Consider the following 24,047-nt stretch of genomic DNA (forward strand, 5'->3'; position numbering starts at 1 on the left):
GGAGGATTTGTCCCCCATCACGGTGATCCAGCAGCACCTCCAGGGCAGAGCTGAGGTACAAAAATCCCCCAGCTGCGCTGCCACCGAGTCTGTCCTGCTCCTTGTTCCATCCCCACCCAGGCAGGGGGGTCTTGTACCAGAGAATCCCTCACCCCCAATGGGGGGACATCTCCTCTGTTATCTGGCACCCCAAAGTGGGGACATATGTCCCACACAGGCCAAGGTTTCCGCTCCCCGCAGACACTATCCCAGTTACAACCCCATGTCTGAGCAGGGCGACACTGGTTTCGGGAAGGGGGCGACTTTCCCTGTCCAACCCCATGGAGGTCCTGAGCCCTGGAGCTGGTTTGGGTTGGGCGGGGAGGTCCCTATGGCCTGGTCCACACTGGGGGGCAGTGTCGAGGTAAGATACGCAACTTCAGCTACGGGAATACCATAGCTGAAGTCGAAGTATCTTATCCCGACTTACCTCCCGTCCTCACCGCTCGGGATCAACGTCCGCGGCTCCCCCATCGACTCCACTACTGCCACTCGCTCCGGTGGAGTTACAGAGTCGACATGAGCACGTTCGGGGAACGATATATCGCGTCTAGATGAGACGCGATATATTGATCCCCGCAAAATCGATCGCTACCCGCCGATTCGGCGGGTAGTCTGGACGTACCCTATGTAACAGGCTCTCTCTCTCTCTCTCCCCACCCCACTCCTAGCTGGTGGCAGACAGGGCCAAACAGCTCCACTTCCTCCATGCTGTGCCGCGTCTGTGCTTCTCAGCACAGAAGCAGGGGTGGGACACCCTGGAGCCCCTGGTCTCCAAAGCGGCCCTCGTGGAGAGCATTGCGGTGAGTGGGACCCCGTGCCCGGCCCCTGGGGCGAGGGAACTAGACATGGGAGGAAGCGTTAGTGGGGCTAGAGCGGGAAGCAGAAGACAGGGGTTCCTGGGGCGGAGGGCTAGGGAGCAGGGAAGGGGAGAATTGTGACACTGATGGGGAGCTGGCAGTGGGGGAGGGGAGGGAGGAGTTGGGGGCAGAGGGGGAAGGAAGTTTGATGGATGGGAGGAATGGGGGGGGGCCCAGCTGGTTGGGGGTGGGGGTGACACTGGCTGTTTCTGCAGAGCACTTTGGGCTCCTCCCGGGGAAGTGCCAGTGCGTCTGCAGGGCCTGAGTCTCACGTGCAGTTTTGTTTCCTTGGGGTCTCCCAGGAGCTGATTGAAAATCTCCCTGGTCCGTCAGAGCCAAGCTCCATCATGCCCAGCTCCATGGCCGCAGTTTGCAGTCTCAGGTACCAGGACCCTCCCGTTCAGCGGCCCTAACCCTGGTGCTGACCGGGCCCAGAGCCAGGAGTCACAGCTCCTCCCCCGCCTAGGTTACCCCCGGCTGTGGCTGTTCCCATCCCCAGCAGAGGAGGCGGGAACGTCCCCTCTTTCCTGGCTGTGGGGGTGATTTCACTCCAGGAACGTTACAGCGGCCGGCCGTAGGGAGGGGATCACTGCAGGGGAGGGGGTCATGCCCATGGCAGTGCCAGCGCCACGCTGGTGCTGCAAAGTGTACGACAGTCTCCTCTCTCCTGCCAGCAAACTGAAGCCACCGCTTGCCCTGGAATCTCGCCTCCTGCGGGCTCTTCTGAACAGGATGTACACCATGGGCACTGGGCAGGACACCACACACTTCCGGGTAGGTCCTGATCCTACTTCTCTGGCCCAGGAGCAAGAGCAGGCTCTGGTCCCTGCTCCCTCACTTTGATGGAGCTGCTGAGAATAGGGGAGGGGTGAGCAGAGCTGGGAACATGCCTGGGACAAACTGGCGGGGGGGCCTCTTCCCTCCAGAGGGGATTGCATTACCCCTCCGTGGCTGATCCCAGACCTTCCTCCTCTCCTCATTCTCTGATCTCCTGCCTGGACTCTCCCGGGGATCCTACCTCCCACCCATTGCAATTTGGCTGATCCACACTCTGCTGGGTACCAGGCCCTGCACAGAGAACTGCTAAGAGCAAGGACTGACGAGGCAGCAGGCATCCGGCCATGAACTCTTCCTAAGTATCCCTGGAGTGATGTGAATGGGAGAGGCAAGGATGTGCCTTTTGAGTCTTGCCAGGGCTCCTGGAGAACCCTCCTAATTGTCCCCTGACTGGTGTAGCCCCATGTCCCATGACTGACGGGTGCTCCCTCTTCTTGCAGGCTCTGTACATCAACTATTCTCAGAGCCTGGACATCCTGCTCAGGGGCCTGCTGACAGAGACCCCCACCATGGACAAGCTGCAGCATCTCCTGGAGGTGAGTAGAATGGGATGGTCTGGGGTGGAATTGCCCTTGAACCCCGTGGGAGGGCAGCAAAGGAGAGACTAGAAGAGCCATGTTTCCATTGTGTCCTCCCAGCTTGGACCCAGCCGGCCACGCTTCCCAGAGCTGCCAGTGCAGGGGGAAGGAGCTGGGACTGTCAGCCACAGCTCTGCACAGTTGCATTAAGCACTAACAGTGAGCACCAGGCCTGGCTGGGGACTGAGAGACTGAAACCTCTGTGAGATGCAGGACATGGGCCTCAGAGAAAAGTCACTGGCTCCTCTCTAGGGAGACCCTGAGATACAGGAGGAGCCTCAGGGAATCAGCTCTTCTGTTCTAGGGACACTGCAGTTCCCAGAGGGATTGTCCTCATGGCCGTTCCATTCATCCTACCAAGGCCTTTGCAGTTGGGGTCTGGGGTCCAGGGGATGTGCTTTGATCCTGACGTGCTGTTCATGGATCAGGGGTTCAGAGCAAATAGACCAGCCCCAAGACTGACCATTGTCCCAGCCTGGAGAGACAAGGAGCTTGTGCCCAGCAAGATGTGGGCAGTGTCATGAACCCCCTTTTCAAGCTCTGCGACCAGGGCTCAGCTACTCCACCCTGAGCACGAAGTCTCAGCCCCTTGGGGAGGGGGAGAGGCTCGTTTGTAGAGCATGTACGCCTGCCCGCTGACCCTCCCCTGCCTCCTTCTTCCGCAGCACATCCATCTCTCTCTCCAGTCAAAAAACACCCAGGAGAGAGCCAGGGCCATACAGACCAGCGCTGCCCTGCTCCAGTTTGCCACCTCCCTGCCTGGATTTGACGTAAGTGACCTCTGACCCCAGCATCCTGCAGAGTCAGGGCTTGAGTCAAGTTCCTCATCCTCTGGCTAATTGGTCCCCCCTGGGTCCGTAAGGGACTGCGTTCCATAGGCCGCTGGCTGGCAGGGTTGTGCCTGGCCTCAGGGCCCTTGTTGTTGTGGAGCAGCGAGGCAGCGAGTGCTCAGAGAGGGCCCTTGCCCTGGTCCCTTTGCTCCAAGCTCCGTTGGGGGCAGAGAGAAAGAGGGATCTCGCGCCTCTCCCCCAGCGCCTCCTACAGAGGGGTGGGAGCAGAGCTCAGGTCCAGGGGCGCTGGGGAGCTGAAGCGAGAATGTTGATGGATTCCCCTCTCCTTCTCCTTCCACCAGACCTCCTCTGCCTTCTCCAAGGCAGGCGAATTCGTGCTGCAGCTGGATCTCTGTATATCCCACCCAGCCAGTGACATCAGTCGGCAAGCCAGGGCTGGGATATATTGGCTTCACTGGCTCCTGCTTCAGAAGAGGGGTAAGAAACCCAGCTGGGCAATGGGACCCCATGGAAACGAGCCTCTCAGAGACTAGCTCCAGCTAGCCCACAGACATTCCCAGGAGCCTCACATACTCTGCTGGAAATAAGGAGCAGGCTCTTGCCCTGTGTCCATGACACACTCACCGCAGGGGGAGACAGCGCCACACCTGAGCTGCTGCAATGCACCGGCGGAAAGTCCTTACCTCTCCCACCGTGGCCAGGTTTCTGTACCCCAGACGCTTAGGGTCCTGAAGCCACGGGACCAGTGGACCTCCCGCAGGCAAGCCACCGAAGGCACCCTGCCTGCCGCGCCCGCAGCGCCGGCAGAGCGCCCCCTGCGGCTTGCCGCCCCAAGCACACGCTTGGTGTGCTGGGGCCTGGAGCCGGCCCTGGTTAGTTCTACAGGCGTCCCAATGAGGCGTGGGAATGAACCAGATCTAAAAGACCCCGAACCTCTAGTGGGTGAGCTGCAGGAGCTATTGCTGCTGGGAGCAGCAGGGGTCCTGGGTTGTCTGTGTGAGCTGGGTTCCAGAGCGTGCAGACACATTCCCAGCATCTCATGCCACCTGCGGTGAATCCTGCTCCAGAAAGAGCTATTTGAGGCCTCAGTGCCTTCAGCCTCCAACTGAAGGGGGTTCCTGGTCCAAGGGACCCCAAAGGTTGGCTGCTCCAGGACTCTTCTCCACCTTGTGAGACACTAGAGGGATTTGGAGCCTGGTTCTGGGCCATTGCAAGGGCTCTGGTTCTGTTGGTTTTAGGTCTTCGGAGAGATATTCACCGAAGACCAGAAGAGCACTTTCCTCCAGGTGGGGCTGCTGGCCATCCACGACCCCCTGCTCTGTGTCAACCAGGCTGGCCTGGTGCTGACGTATTCCATCTTGGGGGAAGCTGGCCAGCTGATAGGGGACAAGGTAACCAAAGAGGGATCAACTGGGGAGGGAACCCCAGGGCTTTTCACCTCCAGGCCATTGAAAATCACTCCCATCCCATCCCCATGCTCTGACCAGGGAGCAAGGAGAGGGTGACCCCAGGCTGGTGCCATTGGTCGGTGCCAGCTTGTCCCCTGATCAGCTCAAAGCAGGGCAGACCCAGCTCTCCAGCAAGGCTATTTCCTAACAGGCATCACATCAACACGACACACTGCCATTGCTCATGCTAGGGGCTGCCAACTCCCCTAGCCACCTCTGTGAGCCTTTCATCCCCCTCCGGGCCTCAGGCCGGTTCCTAGTGCTCTGGTATCATGTTATCCCAGCCACCACCTGCTCTGGGAGAACTGGAGGAGTCAGTCAGCAGAGGCTGCTTAAGTGCCCCATTCACCAGAGCTACTGTCCATGGCATCATGTTAAGGATGGGGGATCCCTTGGGGAAAGGTGTCCACTTCCTCTCACCCCACGGCACTACTGCCCAAAGCCTCCCAGCCCCTCAGCTGGAGGGGGCGAGGTTGGCTGAGGGGACTCTGGGGAGCGGAGCTGGATTCCCGCTGGGTTGGGAGGTAGAACCGTTCTCGCGGGGGGACTGAGAGGAGTGGGGGCAGGAGTTCATTCCACAATGGTGAGAGAGGGGATGGAAGTCACTAGAGCAGAAATAAGATTTCGCCTCGGGGATTGGGCGGGGGAATCTGTCCCTCAGACATGGGGAGAGGTGTGGAGGAAATTTTGCTGGCTCCTGGTGCCGTTAATACCCTTCGTTCTCGTGGGTGTCCGAGTCTCTGATTGATCCTTGTTCCCTTGCAACAGGGGGACATTACAGCAAAGATCATGGCCAAGCTATTTACCATCAGGTGCTTGCGCCAGGTCCCCAAAGCCCTGCAGGGGCTGTGCTCAGTGGGGCAGCACTGAAGACCCCCCTGCCTTTGCATAACCAGCTCCCACCCCCTGCCTCAGGTACTGCTCTGTCTCACTGTGCCTGGGGGGAAGGGCTGGGGGGAGCGGCCATAGAGCCCGCAGCACTGAGAGAAACCAAGGCTGAGCACCTCGCTCTGAACACCCTGCCCCACCCCAACCCCTGGAGCTGGGGCCAGGCCAGATACTGGTTCGGAAGAATCAGGCTGTGGGGCTGGCCCAGAAGTGAGAGCATCCACAGAAGCAGGGGTTAAGCTCAATAGCCATTGCAGTCTGGGGGAGCCCCTCCCCTGTCGTCACTGCTCAGACCTTCCCATGGCCTCGTGTCACCCCGATGCAGTGAATGTCTGACCATCCCCCACCTGGGGCCCAATCCATCCACCTGGTATCTGAACCCTTCCCAGCCAGGAATGAAACTCCCTCCGAACACTCTGGGACAGGGAAGGATCCTCCCCATCTGGCAGGTGGGAACTGAGACACAGAGGAAGGGCTGTGGTCCTGGTCACACAATCCTGGGTGTAGATCTGGGAAGTGAACTGGGTCCCAGCCTAGAGCTTTTCCCCCAGGGGCACCTTTGCTTTCTGCCCTTTATTCTCCCCTCTGGCTAGGGGGTCTGTGAGTGTGAAATGAACAGGGAGGGTGACGGGGTCCTGGCACATAGCCTAGATGGGAGCTCCCCTTGGCTTGGTCCCCAGGCTCAGAGACATCTTTGTCATCCTGCTGTCCTCCTTTTATTGCTAGGAAGGGAGTCCCCTGATGAGGGGTCTCCAGGGCTCCAGTAAGTCATCCTCATTCCCGCCCGCATGTACCACCCTGCCCTGCCCTCCGTTTTCTTCGCTGTTGACTCTGGCTGGACTCTTGACTCCGGTCTCTGGCTATGACTTTGGCGTGACCCTTCTTGGCTCCAGATTTTGGTTATTAACCCCGGCTCAGTATTCTCCTTGCCTTTCTCTAGCCTCGCTCCAGGCCCTCCATCCACCTGCTCCACAGCATTGCCTCCTCCTCCTCCTGATCTTCCCCAACCCTTCGGATTTTGACAACACAGATTCGACCTTTGGCATGGATATGGACTTTGGCTCGTACTTCTGACCACCCGGCTTTGACCTCTGGCCTGGATTTGGACACTGGCTCTGGTTCTGCCTGGACATGCTCAAGTATTCTTGACTTGGACACCCAGCAGCAGTAGAAAGGCCCCACCATTACTCAAACCCTAACTCCACCCCATGACACCTTAGTCCCTCCCACCTGTCACCGGAAGTCCCGCCCCATGGAGGTATTACTTCGTGGTCAAGGCGGCCACATGACTGGAAGCAAGGTGTGTCATGTGACCCCTCTAAGAACTCCTCCCACCACCCTCTACCAATCAGGATGGGGTTCATACCAAAAGGACCACCCCAAGAGGAGATTTGACCAATCAGGGCGAGTTCTAGGGTGGAGGGATGACCCATCCAGACGTGGGTCTTGTGACCCCTCTAAGAACTCCTCCCACTGCCCTCAACCAATTAGGATCGGTTTTGTCCTGACAGGACCACCCCAAGAGGAGATTCTGACCAATCAGGGTGAGTTCTGGGGCAGGACGACCCGTCCGGGAGTGGGCCGTATGACCCCCACTAAGAACTCCTCCCAAGGCCCTCTGCCAATCAGAGTGCAGCACCATTACCTCATAAGTCCCAGCACTGGACAGACGAGGCCATCTCTTACCAAGGACACATGTTTTAGAAATCATGGGAAGGCTGCTGAGAGGAGACCTGGACTCCTTCACCACCCCCGTGAGAACTTCGGACTCTGTCTTTGCCCCGAGGGTCTTTGACCATCCGCGGAGAAAGTGCTACATCAGCGACAGTCCCGAGGAGGAGGAGGGAGTGACCAGGGGGAGCCCTTTGGCCCAAACATTGATAGATACGCTGGAACCCGAACCCAAAACCCAACTGCTTGTGAGACACCCCGATGAGCATGGTGGCCTCTCTTTGTTCACGCCCTTAGAGGTGGAATGCAATTGCGGCTCGGGGGAGTCACCGGCGGACAAGGTGAACACAGGTAAAGGAATGATTAAGTCAGGGGTGAAAGTAACTTCCAGGACTTACCGGTACTGCCGGAGTCCTAAGGGGGCGTGGCCTCAACCGGAAGAGGCGGGACCTCTCAAGATTTAAAGGTCCTGGAGCATCGGCTGTGGCTGGGAGCCCCAGAGCTCCTGCCGCTGCGGGGACCCAGGACTTTTGCTGCTGAGTCCTGAGTTGATTTACAGGCCCTAGGCTCCCAGCCACAGCCGGTGCCCCAGGACTTTTAAATCTTGAGAGGCCCCGCCTCTTCCAGTTGAGGCCATGCCCCTCAGGACTCCGGCAGTACCGGTAAGTCCTGGAAGTTACTTTCACCCCTGCTCTGAGCCCTTTAAATCCTGGCCCCAGCCCGGCTGCTGGAGCTGCGGGGGGGATTTAAAGGGCTCTGGGCTCCCTGCAGCCGCAGGAGCTCTGAGCCCTTTAAATCCCTGCCGAGGAAGCCGGTGCGGTCCGGCACGGCGTACTGGCTCTGGCTGGTACTCCGTACTGGACCATACCGGCTTACTTTCACCTCTGGATTAAGTGACGGTCGAGGTCGTGAGAAGTTCCAATAGAGCTCTGTTGGCCGCAGTGCCCATGAGGGAAGGTGGTACATTCCGTTCCACCATGACATTCATAAACACATCCCATCTTTAAAGTCCATGTCTGCTAGGAACAAAGCGCGTATGGGTCACGGCCTGGACTAAGTCTAGCATGTTAGAACCATTAACCACAGAGTCTTTGTACACAAAAGTCCCTTTATCGTTCCATGAAGAGAGATTTGTAGCCTGGCCCAGCTTCTTTAGCAATACTAATGCATTTTTCTTAGAACGCTTCTTCACGTTATCCAGCACCTCCTGAGCAACAGAGTCTGAGGTCTTTGGTGTTTCTGGGGGGTTGGCAGTTACATTCTGTCTCTGTCCTGGTAGAAACAGACTGATTTTCACTTTATCCACATTGCTTGGCTTCACGTACATTAGGCACCTTTGAAGCTTGGTGATGTAAGGTTTAGCCTTTTAGTATTCGGCTAAGTCAGTTCTTTGAAGAACAGACTCATTTCAGCATCCAATAAGCGAGTTGCGGTTGGTCGTTAGGCCCCCTGAGGATACAGAGGTCACCAGTGTTCTGAGCGAAGCGTCAGATTTTTCCCAACTCTTTTTAGAATGCCGTTCTTTTAGCCCCCCGGGGACACAGCGTTCATCAGTTTTCTGAATGAAGCATCAAACTGTTCCCAAATACTAGAATATAGGGGAGCGGTGACGAGTTTATGGTTTTGGGAGAATGGTTTGTTAGTCCTTGGTGTTTTATTCACAACCCCACGAGTGCATGCTCCGGGTTTGTGAATGTGAGCGTTTTCTCAGGGTTTGGTGTGGCAGTGGCCGCTGAGGTTGTGTGGTTGTTTTTTACCAGAGTCTTGTTTTGCCCTTGGGTTTGACGGATATGAGGTTTGGACTGCCTGGATGCTTCATCTGCACTCTTGTGCTGTTTTGCGTTGTTAAAGGTCTCAAAGCAGATTCCTGGTTCTTTGGCGATTCTGGAGGAGGTGTCCTTGTAGCACTGACTAAGCATTGTCAGAAAAGTTGCCCGTGCCTATGGGGGGGTGGGGGAAACCATTTTACAAAACTGAACTTTACCATCTTTCCCACCCACACCTATGTATTCACTTAAAATACAAAACCTCATAGAACAACCCAACCATCCATCCCTCAGTCACTGATCCTGGTGAATTTTCCCTTTCAGCTGTCTCTTTCCCTTTTCTTTTCAGCTCGTTTTCCCTCTGCTCTAAGGATCTCTCATGTTTTCACCGTATTGTGGAGCAAACAGCATTATTATAAAACACATGAAACCGTCTTGTAAACTTAAAAACTAAATATTCATTAGGGTGTTTTTCTATTTAAAAAGTCACAGCTTTAAAACAAATCATCCATTTCAGGCTGTACAACAAACACAGGTTTTGAGTTTATTTCTACCACTTAAAAACAAAACAAAAAACAACAAACAAACAAACAACAACAAAAACCTCAAAAACATTTTTTAAAAATACATTTTGCAGAATAAAAAACCAAACTGCTTTTAAAATCCATTTTAAACCACATTTTGCACAGGAAAAAAACTGTGTTGGTTTGAAACAAAACAAGTACTTTTAAAATCCTACACCTATGCCTTGCACAGACCCCTCTCACACACAAAAGAGCAGCTTTAGAAAACACACCAAACCAAGTTTGCAGCCATATACTTTTCAATAACGCCCCCGCCCATGCATTTAAAAGGCCCCTGCTTGTTCTGTCCTCCAGCCATGTGTGCTTGGGCCTTTGGGTTAGTTAGGATGATTCCCCACAATTGCCTCAAACCCATTTTTAAAAACACATCACATTATGCACAGTAAATAAAAACTTTTTAGTTTGAAACAAACCAAGTACTTTTAAACCCCTACACCTATGCCTTGCACAGACCCCTCTCACACATAAATCAGCAGCTTTAGAAACACAGCAAACCAAGTTTGCCTCCATATACTTTTCAATAACTCCCCCCCCCCGCCCCACCGCCCATGCTTTTAAAAGCCAGTTGCAAAAAGGTTCCCTTTCACTATGGGAGAAAGTGTTGCAAGCACATGCTTGTTCCATTCCCCCCATGTGTGTTTGGGCCTTCAGGTTAAAAAACAAGCAAAAATGTTAGTTACTATTACCACCAAATCCCTATACAAACTGTGTAATAACTAAAGTTTTTTAAAACAGTATTAAGCACAACTATAGTTAAAATGGGATCTGTAACTTTTTGTGCGGACTAGACGGCCAATATCAATCCATGTCGTGGAAAAACGACCCTGCGGTGTGTTTGGCTCAGAATCGCCCGAGGCCCCTTTATTATGAGCATGTGGCGGGGGGGGGGGGGGGGAACAGAGAACTGGCGTCCCCCTGAATACAGATTTTTCAACAGGTTTTATAGCAAAAAACCACAATTAGTGATACACACGTCCTTCTTCACATAAATGCTGTGCAAGTGAGTGGAGACCCTGACTGTGTTTTAAAGAAAATAACCAAACCAGAAGGTGCCTGCAATTTTTCCACTCCAGCTGTAAGCAGGTTATTTTCTTTAAAAGCATGGTCATGGGCTCCACTGGTTCAGTTAGTTCTATGCCAAGCCTCCTCCTAAACACCATCATCCTCAGAGTTCTCTTCAACAATTTGTATCGGCATTGAGCAAAACCAAGGTGGGCCCGGTTCATCTTCACTGCTTGATGCAACGCTGTCCACGGCCTCCAGGTCCTCTAGAAAGGCATCATCAAACTGTTGAGAGATTTTCAGAACAGAAACAGTGTAAGCACCCCACTGCTTGTTTTTAGATTTACACAATCCCCGGTTCTTCTTCGAGTGCTGTCCCTGTGGGTGCTCCACTCTAGGTGACGGTGCGTCCCGGCGCTGTCGATCGGAGATTTTCGGTAGCAGTGCCTGGTTGGGGCGCACACACCCAGATGGTATCTCCCGTCTAGTTGGAATCTTCCTGAGTGCGTGCGCCCCACACCCTCCTCAGTTCCTTCTCAACCGTCCTCGGCTGAAGACGGGACTCGGAGCAGTGCTGCCTTCTCTTCCCTGGTATCTATAGGAAACAGTAACAAAGAACATAGAAATAATTATTAATTCCTTCCCCGTTGTTTCCCTTCCTTTAGTATAGTTACATAGTTAGTTACTTAGTTAAAAAAAATCACTTCAGACTTGTCTCTCACTGAGACACTCTCCCCTGCCATTTCTAATTTACAATGCCAGGGGCTTCAGGATTCAAGAGGTGTGTTTTCTGGCATGACTCCATACCAAGGTTGGATGGGCACTTACATTGTGTGAAGTGCCTTGCGGAAGCCTACATCCCCGCAAAGTGCCTCTACTGTATGAGCCTCGAGTTGAGGGCTCGGCACGACAGAGACCTGCGGCTTAAAATGCTTCTCATGGAGAAATCCCCGCAGCCGCTTTCGGAGATGGGGAAAGTTAAACCCACTCCCACATCCTCCCCAGCCAGATCGAAACCGGTGGGGAGCGTTGCTTCACCCTCCCTGGAGCGGAGGCAAGAAGCAGAGCAGTCTCATAGGAGAGACTCTAACAAGGGTAAGGGGTCTCCTGCGAGATCCCTACCCTCTGTGCTGACAGCGCCAAAGCTAGGCACCTCAGCCCCAGATCATGCCTCAACAACGGCTCCCACAGACCGTAGAGGTGGAAATTCAACCTCCTGGACACAGAAGGATTCCGCGGCACCAAGCGCCTCAGTGCTAAAAACAGCCACGAAGTTGGCTGCGCGCTCTGTCCCGGTGCCGACAAGGATGTTGGCACCGCAAGCCTCAGGGCTAAAAATAGCCGCGAAGCCGGCTGCGCGCTCTGCCCTGGTACCGACAAGGACATTGGCACCGCAAGCCTCAGGGCTTAAAATAACCGCGGAGCCGGCTGCTCGCTCTGCCCCGGTGCTGACAAGGACGTCGGCACTGCAAGCCTGAGGACTAGAAATAGCCACGGAGCCAGCTATGCGCTTTGCCCCGGTGCCAACAAAGCTGTCGGCACCGCAAGCCTCAGCACTAAAAATAGCCGCAGAGCCGGCTATGTGCTCTGCCCCGGTGCCGACAAAGCCGTCGGCACCGCAAGCCTCAGGGCAGAAGAAGGAGAAGAGAAGGGAAGAAAAAAAAAAAGCCGCGGCTCCAACTGCGTGCTCTGCCCCGGTGCCAGGAAGGACGTCGGCACCGAGCCTGCCTTCCGCCCCTGCACCAACAGCAGACCCCCTGCAGGGCACCTCCAACCGACCCACTGCACCGCTCACACTTTCACTTTCGCTTCTTAACATGACACAGCCCCTCACTGGAGCCTTTTTCCACCTCAGACTAAGGTCCGCAGCCTCCAGCCTCAGTTTCCCTACTTCGCTCCCTATAAATGAGGCACTCTTGGAACCAGCTGACGCTCTCTGCAAACTCCAGCTTCTTTATTACCAACCTGCAGAAAAGCCGAACATAGATACTATGTTCCTGCTAAGGACGCTGACTTCCTATTTTTTTTTTCACAACTGAACTCTTTCATTATCAATGCAGTCGCACAAAGAACGAAACAGCCACAATATCAGTCCACCCCGCAAGACATGGACCTTAAACGCCTTGACGTCTTGTGTCGCAAGGTTCACACATCCTCCACTCTACAATTCTGGATCGCAAACTACCTTGCACTCCTTGCCAGGCATGACTTCGATGACTACAATAAACTTTTGAATTCACCTCTTACATTCCAGAGGACAGGACAGCGGGCTTTAAATCAATTCTGAGCGAGAGTGCCAATTGATTTCCAGAACAGCACTACAAGCCTCTTTAGACACAACAGACACAGCAGCCTGCACAACTGCACCGGCTGTGGTTATGTGCAGATCTTCATGGCTTTCTGCATCTGGCATCCCTAAAGACCTGCAGAACAAAGTGGAGGACCTCCCCTTTGATAAACATAAACTGTTTTCTTTAAAAAAACAAACAAAAAAAAAACACCTGATGAACTACTTCATATGATGAAAGATTCTAGAGCAACACTGCGCACCCTGGGCATTCACCCATCTCTTCCCAGGGGTCAACGATATCAACCCAAACCTTACCACATAAATAGGAATTGCACTAGACCCCTGTGATGGAGCGATTCTGGCGGGACCCAACTGAGAGTGCCAAATCAGGACCAATTGCTCAAACAGGGCAGTTACAGCCCTAGGCTGGGGTTTTTCCACCTCTAAGGCAAACCAAACCAGCCAGACAAAAAGGACTTTGGTCTCACCCCACTGGCTTACCACAAGTCACACAAGCAATTTCCTTAGACACTCCAGTCTCCCAGTATCACCACCAGTGCACTCGTCCTGGGGATAAATGGTTATGAAAACCAACACCCCAATAAAAGAAAGGTTCTCTCAATCCCAAAGGACCAAGCCCCAGACCCAGCTCAATATACACATCAGATCTTACCCACAAATCACGCTGTTGCCAATCCTTTAGAATCTAAAATCTAAAGGTTTATTTACAAAGGGAAAAAGGTAGAGAAGAGAGGTAGAATTGGTTAAATGGAATCAATTACATACAGTAATGGCAAAGTTCTTAGTTTAGGCTTGCAGCAGTGATGGAATAAACTGCAGGTTCAATTTAAGTCTCTGGAATGCATCCCCCGCTGGGATGGGTCCTCAGTCCCTAGTGTAGAGCTTCAGTTTGTAGCAAAGTTCCTCCAGAGGTCAGAAGCAGGATTGAAGACAAGATGGAGATGAAGCATCAGCCTTATATAGGCTTTTCCAGGTGTAAGAATCTCTTTGTTCTCACTGTGGAAAATCACAGCAACATGGAGTCTGGAGTCACATGGACAAGTCCCTGCATACCTTGCTGAGTCACAAGGCGTGTCTGCCTTCTCTCCATGGGTCCATTGTGTAGCTGATGGTCCTTAATGGGCCATCAAACAGGCTAGGCAGAGCTAACACCAGCTTGTCTGAGAGGCTTCCCCCAGAAGCACAGCACAAACTTGAAATACTGACAGCATAGAGCCAACATTCATAACTTCAACTAAAAATGATACAGACATATAGACAGCATAATTATAATCAGCAACCCATAATCTGGTCTTAGACACCTTAGATGACCCCCTTTATCTAAGATTTGGTGCCACTGCAGGACCTTGGTTGCAACCCATGTTCTATATGGTCCCAATTTATATCAATAACGTCACAACCCCCTAAGCGCAGACAAGTTCAAGCTCAAGCAACCACTTCCCATCCACCTGGGAATAAACAACAATTTTAAACAGTTGGTTCAGGGTCTGTGCGACCACTCCTTGATTCCACAGCCTATTTGCCCATTTTGCCACCGCCTCCAGAGTTTCCAACATGCCTGTCAGCAAATTACACAGGACCGCTGAGTCCTCGAGATAGTTCAGTCCGGTTACTCTAGCCCATTCATATCCTGTACTCCTCCCCTTCACCGTTCCTCTTCAGGGACCCCTCTCATGAGCACCTGCTTCGCGCAGAAGTTGCTTATCTTCTACAGCTAGGCGCAGTGGAGCCTCTGCCAATGCTACATCCAGGGAAAGATTTCTACTCCCATTACTTCCTGACCCAGAAAAGGACTGGGGGCTGGAAGCCTATACTAGACTTACGCCAACTGAACAAATTCGCGAGGATACAAAAATTCAAAATGGTCACACTGGGCACATTAATTCCTGCACTAGATCAAGGGGACTGGTTTTCAGCCCTGAACCCACAGTACATCTTTTTTCATATATCAATTCATCCAGCTCACAGACGCTTTCTAAGCTTCACAATCGGTCACGACCATCTCCAATACGGAGTTCTTCCTTTCGGCCTCTCCACAGCGCTGGGAGTTTTTTTCCTAAATTCTAGCTGTACTCGTGGCTCACCTCCACAAACATGGGGTCACGCAGTTCCCCTACCTGGACGATTGCCTCATCAAGGGCAACTCCTTTGGCGAGACACTCCAAGCTACTCTTTCACTATCGCCCTCTTTCATAGCCTAGGCCTCCAAATAAACGCCCAAAAATCCACCCTGACACCTATACAACAGATTGAGTTCCTCGGAGCGCATCTCAACTCAATCCAGAGCAGAGCCTTGCTCCCATATCACAGATTACTCACTATCACGCAGCTCAAACGCACACTCTCTATTCATCCAAGGACACAGGCAAGACTCTGCCTACAGCTCCTTGGTCATATGGCAGTCACTACGTTCATACTCCAGTATGCCAGGCTGCACATGAGATGTCTTCAGGGCTGGCTCAATTCCAATTTCAAACCCAACAGACACACCTTAGGGATGCTGTTAACTCCGCCTCCCAACTTTCTAGCTTCCCTACAGTGGTGGACAAGACCAGAGAACCTCTGCACTAAGGTTTCCTTCCAGAACTGATCCCCAGCACTCGTGCTCACCACGGATGCTTCCCTAATTGGTTGCGGAGCGCATTTAGAGGGACACAGGGCACAAGGCTAGTGGTCTGCATCAGAGTCGCACCTACACATAAATCTCTTATTGCTCAGAGCTGTGAGATGAGCATGCCTTCATTTTCTTCCCCTCATAAAGAACAAATACCTGCGAGTCTTAACAGACAACATAGCATGTATGCACTACATCAACAGACAAGGGGGAGCACGCTCACATTCTCTTTGCATGGAAGCCATCCGTCTATGGAATTGGTGTATATAACGTCAAATACAGACCACCGCTTCCTACCTGCCAGACTGCCACAACACTACTGCCGACGCACTCGGCAGGCACTTTTTGACGGAACACGAAGAGGAACTGCACCCCACAATACTTCAAAAGCTCTTCTCCCTCTGGGGCACCCCGTCAGTAGACCTCTCTGCCACAACCCAGAACCGAAAATGTCCCCAGTTTTACTCCAGAGTGGGACTCAGAACTGCATCCCCAGGAGACGCATTCCTCATCCCGCGGAACACCTCTCTCCTGTACGCCTTCCACCAATCCCTCTGCTACACGGGGTTCTTCGGAAGATTGTGGACCATAAGGACCGGGTCATACTTATTGCCCCGGCTTGGCTGAGACAGACGTGGTATCCCTACCTACTCTGCATGTCCTCCCGTCACCCACGGGCTCTCCCCAACAGGCCAGATCTCCTTTTCCAGAACAATAAACTGGCTCTTTACCCTGAGCTCCTCAAGCTCCACCTCACAGCGTGGTTCCTTCATGGTTCCAAACCCATGAACTAGCCTGTTCTGAGCAAGTCCGATATGTCTTCCTGCACAGTAGGAAAGACTCCACTCATAAAACCTACCCGCAGAAGTGGAAGAATTTCGTCCTCTGGTGCTTACGTAATCACTTAGCGCCCAATATGGTAACCCTCCTTATCATTCTACACTACCTCTTGGAACTAAAACAAGACGGACATTCGCTCAGCTCCACCAAAGTGCATCTGGTGGCACTTACCACCTTCCATGACCTCTTAGCACGTTATTCACTCTTTACTCACCCAACCATAAAACGATTTCTCACAGGCCTGCAAAACCTCTACCCTGAAATTCACCCAATAGCTGCTTCATGGAATCTTAACCTCGTTCTACACACTCTCATGAAGCCTCCATTCAAGCCCTTGGCTATCTCCTCTCATCTCCATATATCCATGAAGGTGGCTTTCTTAGTTGCCATAACATCAGCAAGGAGAGTAGGTGAAATGAGTGCCCTGATGGCCCACTCTCCCTACACAATCTTCTCCAAAGACAAAGTCACTTTGAGACCACATCCTAAATTTCTTCCTAAAGTGGTATCTACCTTCCACCTCAACCAACCTATATACTTACCTACTTTCTATCCCAAACCTCACAAGACTCCACAAGAGGCAACCCTGCATACTCTTGATGTCAGGCGAGCAATTGCCTTTTATTTAGACAGGACTAAACCATTTCGCAAGTCTCCGAGACTCTTTGTTTCCCTTACCGAAAAAAAAAATATCAAACGGTATGGCTATCTCTAAACAACGTCTGTCCAAGTGGATCTCTGACTGCATCAGATCCTGTTACCGTGCGAAGAATCTTCAACCGCCTGAAGGCATTAGAACTCATTCCATTAGAGCCATGTCGGCATCCATTGCCTTCTTACACAATGTTCCCATTCCTGATATCTGCAAAGTGGCTACATGGTCATCTGAACACATGTTTGCAAAACACTGTGCTCTAACGCAAAACACCACGGCAGACACAATAGTAGGTCATACAGTACTATCTTCAGTACTCCCTGCCGTATCTCCAAAGTCCCACCAACCGTAGTGGGTACTGCTACACATTCACCTAGAGTGGAGCACCCACAGGGACAGCACTCGAAGAAGAAGAGAAAGTTACTCACCTTGCAGTAACTGAGGTTCTTCGAGATGTGTGTCCCTGTGGGTGCTCCACTCCCCGCTCTCCTCCCCTCTACTTTGGAGTACTAAGATTACTCTCCACGGTAGAGAAGGAACTGAGGAGGGTGTGGGGCGCATGCACTCAGGAAGATTCCAACTAGACGGGAGATACCATCTGGGTGCGTGCGCCCCAACCAGGCACTGCTACCGAAAATCTCCGATCGACAGCGCCGGGACGCACCGTCACCTAGAGTGGAGCACCCACAGAGACACACATCTCGAAGAACCTCATTTACTGCAAGGTGAGTAACTTTCTCTTCCTTACCCATTAAGAAGTGATTGTTTCTTAATCATTCATTTACCTGTGTGATATCTTTTCCGTTCACCTTGTCCACCGGTGACTCCCCCGAGCCTCAATCACATTCCACCTCTAAGGGGGGGGGACAAAGAGAGGCCACCATGCTCATTGGGGTGTCTCACAAGCAGTTGGGTTTTGGGTTCGGGTTCCGGCGTATCCATCAACGGCTGGGCCGAGGGGCTCCCCTTGGTTGCTCCCTCCTCCTCCTCGGCACTGTCCCTGATGTAGCGCTTTCTCCGCAGATGGTCAAAGACCCTCGGGGCTAAAACAAAGTCCGAATTTCTCACAGGGGTGGTGAAGGAGTCCATCTTTCCTCTCAGCAGCCTTTCCACGATTTCTAAAACGTGTCCTTGATAAAAGATGGCCTCATCTGTCCGGTGCTGGGACTTATGGGGTAATGGTGCTGCACTCTGATTGGCAGAGGGCCTTGGGAGGAGTTCTTAGTGGGGTCATACGGCCCACTTCCAGATGGGTCACCCTGCCCCGGAATTCTCCCTGATTGGTCAAAATCTCCTCTTAGGGCAGTCCTATCGGGTCAAAACCCATCCTAATTGGTAGATGGCGGTGGGAGGAGTTCTTAGAGGGGTCACATGACCCACTTCTGGACGGGTCACCCCACCTCAGAACTCACCCTGATTGGTTAAATCTCCTCTCAGGGTGGTCCTTTTGGGATGAAACCCATCCTGATTGGTAGAGAGTTGTGGGAGGAGTTATTAGAGGGGTACATGACCCACTTCCGGACCCGTCATCCCCACACATCAAATCTTCTCTCGGGATAGTCCTTTTAGGGCAAAATCCATCCTGATTCATAGAGAGTGGTGGGAGGAGTTCTTAGAGGGGTCACATGACACACCTTGCTTCCAGTCATGTGGCCGAGTGGTGAGGAGATGCCCGATCTTCCAGTTAGTCAGAGTGCAGGTGACCTGGCAGCTACTGCAGCATCCTTATCTCCATCTCAAATGGATGTAATCATGCACATTCCTGAAGAAAAGTGTAGCTCAGAGAAGAGTTTGGTGGAGGTGTAAGAAACAGCTGCTGCTGAGTTTAGTTCCTTAAGTCTAGATGATCAGGACTGTGGACCCACTTGAGCAGTAGCGTGAGGGACTTCCTTGTACTGCATGGGCCACAGCAAGTGAAAAATTTCATGTTCCCCAAAGACAATGAAAATAGAAGTTTCCATCCAACACACTCCTGGTGTGAAATCCCCAATGGTGACAAAGTGGAGAGGCCATGGCTTAGGTACTCAAAAACCCAGAATGCTGCATACTGTTTTTGTTGCAAATTCCTCCAGTCTAATGTTCCAGCCACATTGCATTCTACAGGAACAAAAGACTGGAAAAATCTGGCTTGAAATGTGGCATGCCATGAGAAGGCAGCAAATCACCAGAGAGCATTCCATAGGTGGAAAGAACCTGAGATGAGACTAAGGTTAAAGGCCACCATAGATGATCAGCATCAAGAGACGATTGCATCAGAGTTCTGAAAAAGCTCTTTGCCATTGTGAGAGTGCTTGCTACTCCAAACCTAGCACTGCGTGGCACTTCAGATCAGCTGCATGTGCCAAACAATGGAAACTTCTGCATAAAACATCCTCACCACACAAGTTTCCCAATCCACCACCCTTTCTTTAATCATAATAATAATTCATAATAAATAAATGACTATTCATCAAAAGAAAGAAAGAATGTCCTAGTTCTTACATATCCTGCTTTCTTTGTATGTGTCAGTCTTCCTTAGATCATAGGGGCTTTGTATCAGGGAGTGTCCTTACTTTTTCTGTCTTGTAAAGCGCACACTATTGACACTGACCAGATAAATAATGGAGACATCACACACACACACACACACACACACACACACACACACACACACACACACACACACACACACACACACACACACACACACACACACACACACACACACACACACACACACACACACACACACACACACACACACAAACCCTTTGTCATAAAGATTGTTCTCATCAGTAAAGCAAGCTATAAACATTAGGAAATGCACAGAGGTCTAAAAGGCTGCAAAGCGAAGCACTCTCAAGTTAGGAAATACCAGAATGAGCATTGCCTGTGCAATGTTAACTCTGCAGTAAATGAGGCAGGGATCCTACAGGCAATACACAGCCCCAGAGAAGAAGGCCCTATGCACTGAATAAGGCAGGGGTCCCGTGGGGGAAAAAATACTATGGGATCATGTCATTAAAGTCTGCATCATCCTGCAAATGCACAAGAGGACTGAATTGAGGGTGCCAGGGCAGCAGTTCTTTGGACATTTGCTAACCTGAGAATGCTTCACTTTGTAACCTTTCCATGCTGTTTAAAAACCTTGATTTTGTATTTCCTAATGATTTTATTGATGAAAGCAAACATAAGTAATGTTAAATGAAGGGTTTTTGTTAGTTATTTTCCTTTGTTTTTTTTAATAGAAAATATTTTATCTTTGTGCTGTGTAACGGGGTGACCACCCGCTCCAGCCTGGAAGGAGCTGGAAAAGCCCTGCAGAGGGCTGGGGCTGGGCAAGGTAAAACCGTGGCTGGTTGGGGGAAGTGGCTGCAGCTGGGGCCATGCCCCAAACTGAGCAACAGGGCCTTATAAGAAGGCCAGTGAAGCCAGAAGGATCAGTCTCTCTCTCTGTAGAGGGAGAAGGGCCTGGCTGCAGGGAGCTAGAGACAGGGTACCTGAGTGGAGCAGGGCTGGAGAAAGGCTGAGGAGCTGGGGAGCTCCAGCCTGGAAAGCCCCAGGCTGCGGCCTAGCATAAAGCCAAGAGGTCCTGGGGGTTGCAGAGGGCAGCCCAAGGGTAGGCCAAGGCAGTGATGAGTGGCTGATACTGCAGTCTGCCCCAGGGCGTGGGGCTAGACGATGATTGGCAGTAGCCATATACTGAGGCGAGGTGGGGATAGAAGGTGGAGGGTTCCCCGGGGAGGGGAGACCCTGAGAGAAAGGGGTTACTGCCAGGGGGCAGCACCTCAGCTAAAGGGGCACCGGGTCCAGGGAGGGGCACGGGGGCCTGAGGACAGGCGGATCACCGGCCTGCAAACGGCGCTCCGGAGCTGGAATGAGCTAATCCCCAGAAGTCACCAGCAGGAGGTGCCACGAGGTTGAGCCCGCACCTCTACAAGCTGTTTAAACAACGAAGCTCTTACTCATGTGTTGTTTCAGTCTATATTTTATTGCCATTGTTAACTTTGTGAAAATCCCACTTTTACCACTCAATGCTGTGCTGATCAGAGTATTGAAAGTAATGAAATTAAACTGTATTAAAACAAAACTCATTTTATGCAACTTCAGGGTCAGTGAAAATTCTCAGCTATAACCCTGAATGTGCAAGAACCAGATAAACAATATCCAAGAACAGGAGCTGGAATTTTATATCTTGTTTTCACCTAGGCCTTACTGAGGAAAGTAGCAAACACCTGCCCTTTGCGAAGGAACACTGCACAGTACCGCAGCACAAACCCCACTGAGCACAGCAGGAGGCTGTCCTGGTTATCCAGATCTGGCCCTGTTTCATTACAAACTTCCTTTCTGTGATGATGTTCTGGTAATAAGGGGGCAATCAGCTGTCAAAGGTAGCTGTTGCCATGGCAGCCAGGGTGCTAGTCATTCTCCCCAAGTATAAAAATGAACCGGAGGGAGGGAGTGCTGAGTGGTGGGTTATTGCTGATGTCACAATGCTACTGCTCAGGCAGCACCAGTGGGCAGCAAATGTGTGGTGTGTATGTGTGTTTGGGGGTGGGGGCAGGCTTTCCCAGTGCTCCTGTTTTCACAAATTTCCTAAAGAAGCCAACAACGTAACTACACAGAATACAAATTAATGATGATTCCACCCACGTGATAATTAGTCGCTGAAATTTGATTCAAATCCTGCATGGCATGTTTAGAAACAAGGGTTCCAAAAAAGGAGAGACCTTGTAAAACAGAAAGTGTTGATGCTCTGGTGTATTTGTGGTTGTGTTAAAATTGAATACTGTGACTTTAAATGTTGGGCAGGGTTCCTGGGCGTGCTTGCATGCTAGGGAGCTCAGTAGGGCAGCACACAATCGGGGCTTGGCAGCAGTCAGTCAGCAGGTCCCCAGTGAGTTGTGCCTCTCCGTTATAGGCAGTAGCCTACGTTTTCTCCCTCTGGTTTTTGGGTTCTTATGTGTTATTGTTCTGGCTCCTAAGAAACAAATTAGTGAGACATTGCGAACGTCCAGCAAGAGTATTTTGTGTTTTCTCTAACTTGTCTGCTTGTGTGCCACAAAACATAAAAGGCACAATCTCATCCAAAATAAAATAAACTTATGAAGCCAAATGTCCTTTTGAAACAAAAAAATGGAACCATTTATTCTGATAAGGTTGCTGTTACTGAAGCACTTCACTTTTCCTTTCCCTTTCACAGGGAGGAGCCTAAATTAGGTTTCCCTAAATCCATAATTGGAATAGTGAAGCAAAGCCTCACTAGAAGCCAAGCAGCTCGGAAAGAATGGGATGATCACAATACAGTAGAACCCTGCTTACCTGACCCTCTATTATCCGGTTCTCCGTATTAACCCAACAACCAGCGCACACAGATACAGAAGTGGGCAATCTCTCCTATGGTCCCTAGATGGTGCTGCAGCCTGGCACTTTCCCATTCATCCAATTATCCGACGTTTTGGTTAACCAATCTGGCCCTGGTCCCAATTTGATGGGATAAAGGGGGTTCTGCTCTCCTTGTGAGCGATCATTTGATGCTAGGGATCTGCTGCTGGTGTTACTCCTCATGGAAAAGTACAAATTGCAAAACTGATGGGAGAGGCCTTCTGAGGTGGTAGGGAGGGGGTCACGCTGTTACCTGCAATGTACACAGGCCCCACAGTAGGGATGCACCTCGGACTGTGCATATAAACTGGTTAAAAGTGCATCACAATAGTGAAGCTGTTATCAAGATGATATTCTGTGCAGAGGATTGTAAGACAGCCCCTGTTACTGATCTGAGGCCTGAATGCCATAGGGCTATCCCATTCGAGAGCATTGAGGTGTGTGAAGAGGTCACCGTAACTGAAAAGACAGTGGTTATGGCTGTGCTGCAAAGTCACTGTCAGGTATTATTAAGCAGGCCAGGCCTGACTCACAAAAGCTACCTAAGATTAACACTGTGGGTTCACAACCTGCACCTAGCAAAGCTTACCACAGAACTGGTATATTGCAGCAGCGAGTTCAGAAGGAGATGGCAAGCCTGCTGGACATGGGAATAAGTAAAGAGTCAAACAGCCCCTGGGATGAGGAGGTCGTTTTGCTGATGTTTACAGGGAGCTCCTCCCGAGTGTGGGGTCAGAATGGGAGAAAGCACGAAGGGGCTTGTTTGAAGATTTAACCAGTGAGTGATGGAGGCTGGCATCATGGACCATGTAACTGCGAACATTTGGTGGCCTTAGACCAGAGATGGGCAAACTTTTTGGCTCGAGGGCCACATCAGGGTATAGAAATTGTATGGAGGGCCATGAATGCTCACAAAATTGGGGTTGGGGTGTGGGAGAGCGTGAGGGCTGGGGAATGTGAGCTCTGGGGTGGGGTTGGGGATGAGGAGTTTGGGTACAGGAGGGTGCTCTGGGCTGGAATCAAAGGTATAGAGGGCGGGAGGGAGCTCACAGGTGGGGCGCAGAAAGGGAGATGCAGGCAGGAGACTCTGTGCACTGCCGGTCTGCAGACGACACCCGTGCAGCTCCCATTAGCCATGGTTTCCAGCCAATGGGAGCTGCAGGGCCGGTATTTGGGGCATGGGCAGCGTGTCGAGCCTCCTGGCTTTCCCTACGCATAGAAGCCGGATTGGGGATGTGCCGTTGCTTCTGCGAGCCACACGGAGACATGGCACTCGCATTTTTGTTGCTCTTATCTGGACACTCTGCAATTTGTCCACATCTTTCCTGAAAAGTGGTGCCCAGAACTGGACACAAGATTCTAGTTGAGGCCTAATCAGTGCGGAGTCGGGCAGAAGAATCACTTCTAGTGTCTTGCTTACAATGCTCCTTCTCTTACCTCCATATTACAAGTGACAAACAAAGGCAAAGGGAGACTAAACCCAGGTTTTTAAAGGTATTTAGGCCACATAAATCCCATTGATTTCAATGGGAATTAGGAACTGAAATCCCTTTAAAAAATCTGGCCCTAAGTGATTTACTCAAGGTTGCAAAGGAAGTCTGCAGTGGAGGCGGAATTTAAACTCAGACCCCCTCAAGTTTTAGGTGAGTGCGATAACGTCTGGCATCCTTCCTTTCTCCTGTGGCTGTCTAATGACGTGTTTCTGTCTATCTAACCCCAGACATAACCATGTCTCTGTCTATCTATCCCCATAGAAAAACATCCGTCTGTCTAGTGTCTACCTGTCTGTCCCCGAACAG

At 51.6% G+C, this 24,047-nt stretch overlaps 1 protein-coding gene across 1 annotated transcript; it reads left to right on the top strand.

Annotated features, from left to right (window-relative positions):
- Positions 1–2: 2 nt before the first annotated feature.
- Positions 3–6,752, top strand: LOC120371902. The gene is made up of 10 exons (XM_039488359.1): positions 3–55; positions 711–842; positions 1,202–1,281; positions 1,574–1,673; positions 2,177–2,272; positions 2,980–3,084; positions 3,447–3,582; positions 4,344–4,496; positions 5,322–5,468; positions 6,382–6,752. Exons 3-10 carry the CDS (start codon positions 1,247–1,249, stop codon positions 6,513–6,515), a joined length of 906 nt encoding a protein of 301 aa, XP_039344293.1. The 5' UTR covers positions 3–55; positions 711–842; positions 1,202–1,246; the 3' UTR covers positions 6,516–6,752.
- The last annotated feature ends 17,295 nt before the right edge of the window (positions 6,753–24,047 follow it).

The sequence above is a fragment of the Mauremys reevesii genome, linkage group 9, assembly GCF_016161935.1.
Source record: "Mauremys reevesii isolate NIE-2019 linkage group 9, ASM1616193v1, whole genome shotgun sequence".
Lineage (NCBI taxonomy): Eukaryota > Metazoa > Chordata > Testudines > Geoemydidae > Mauremys > Mauremys reevesii.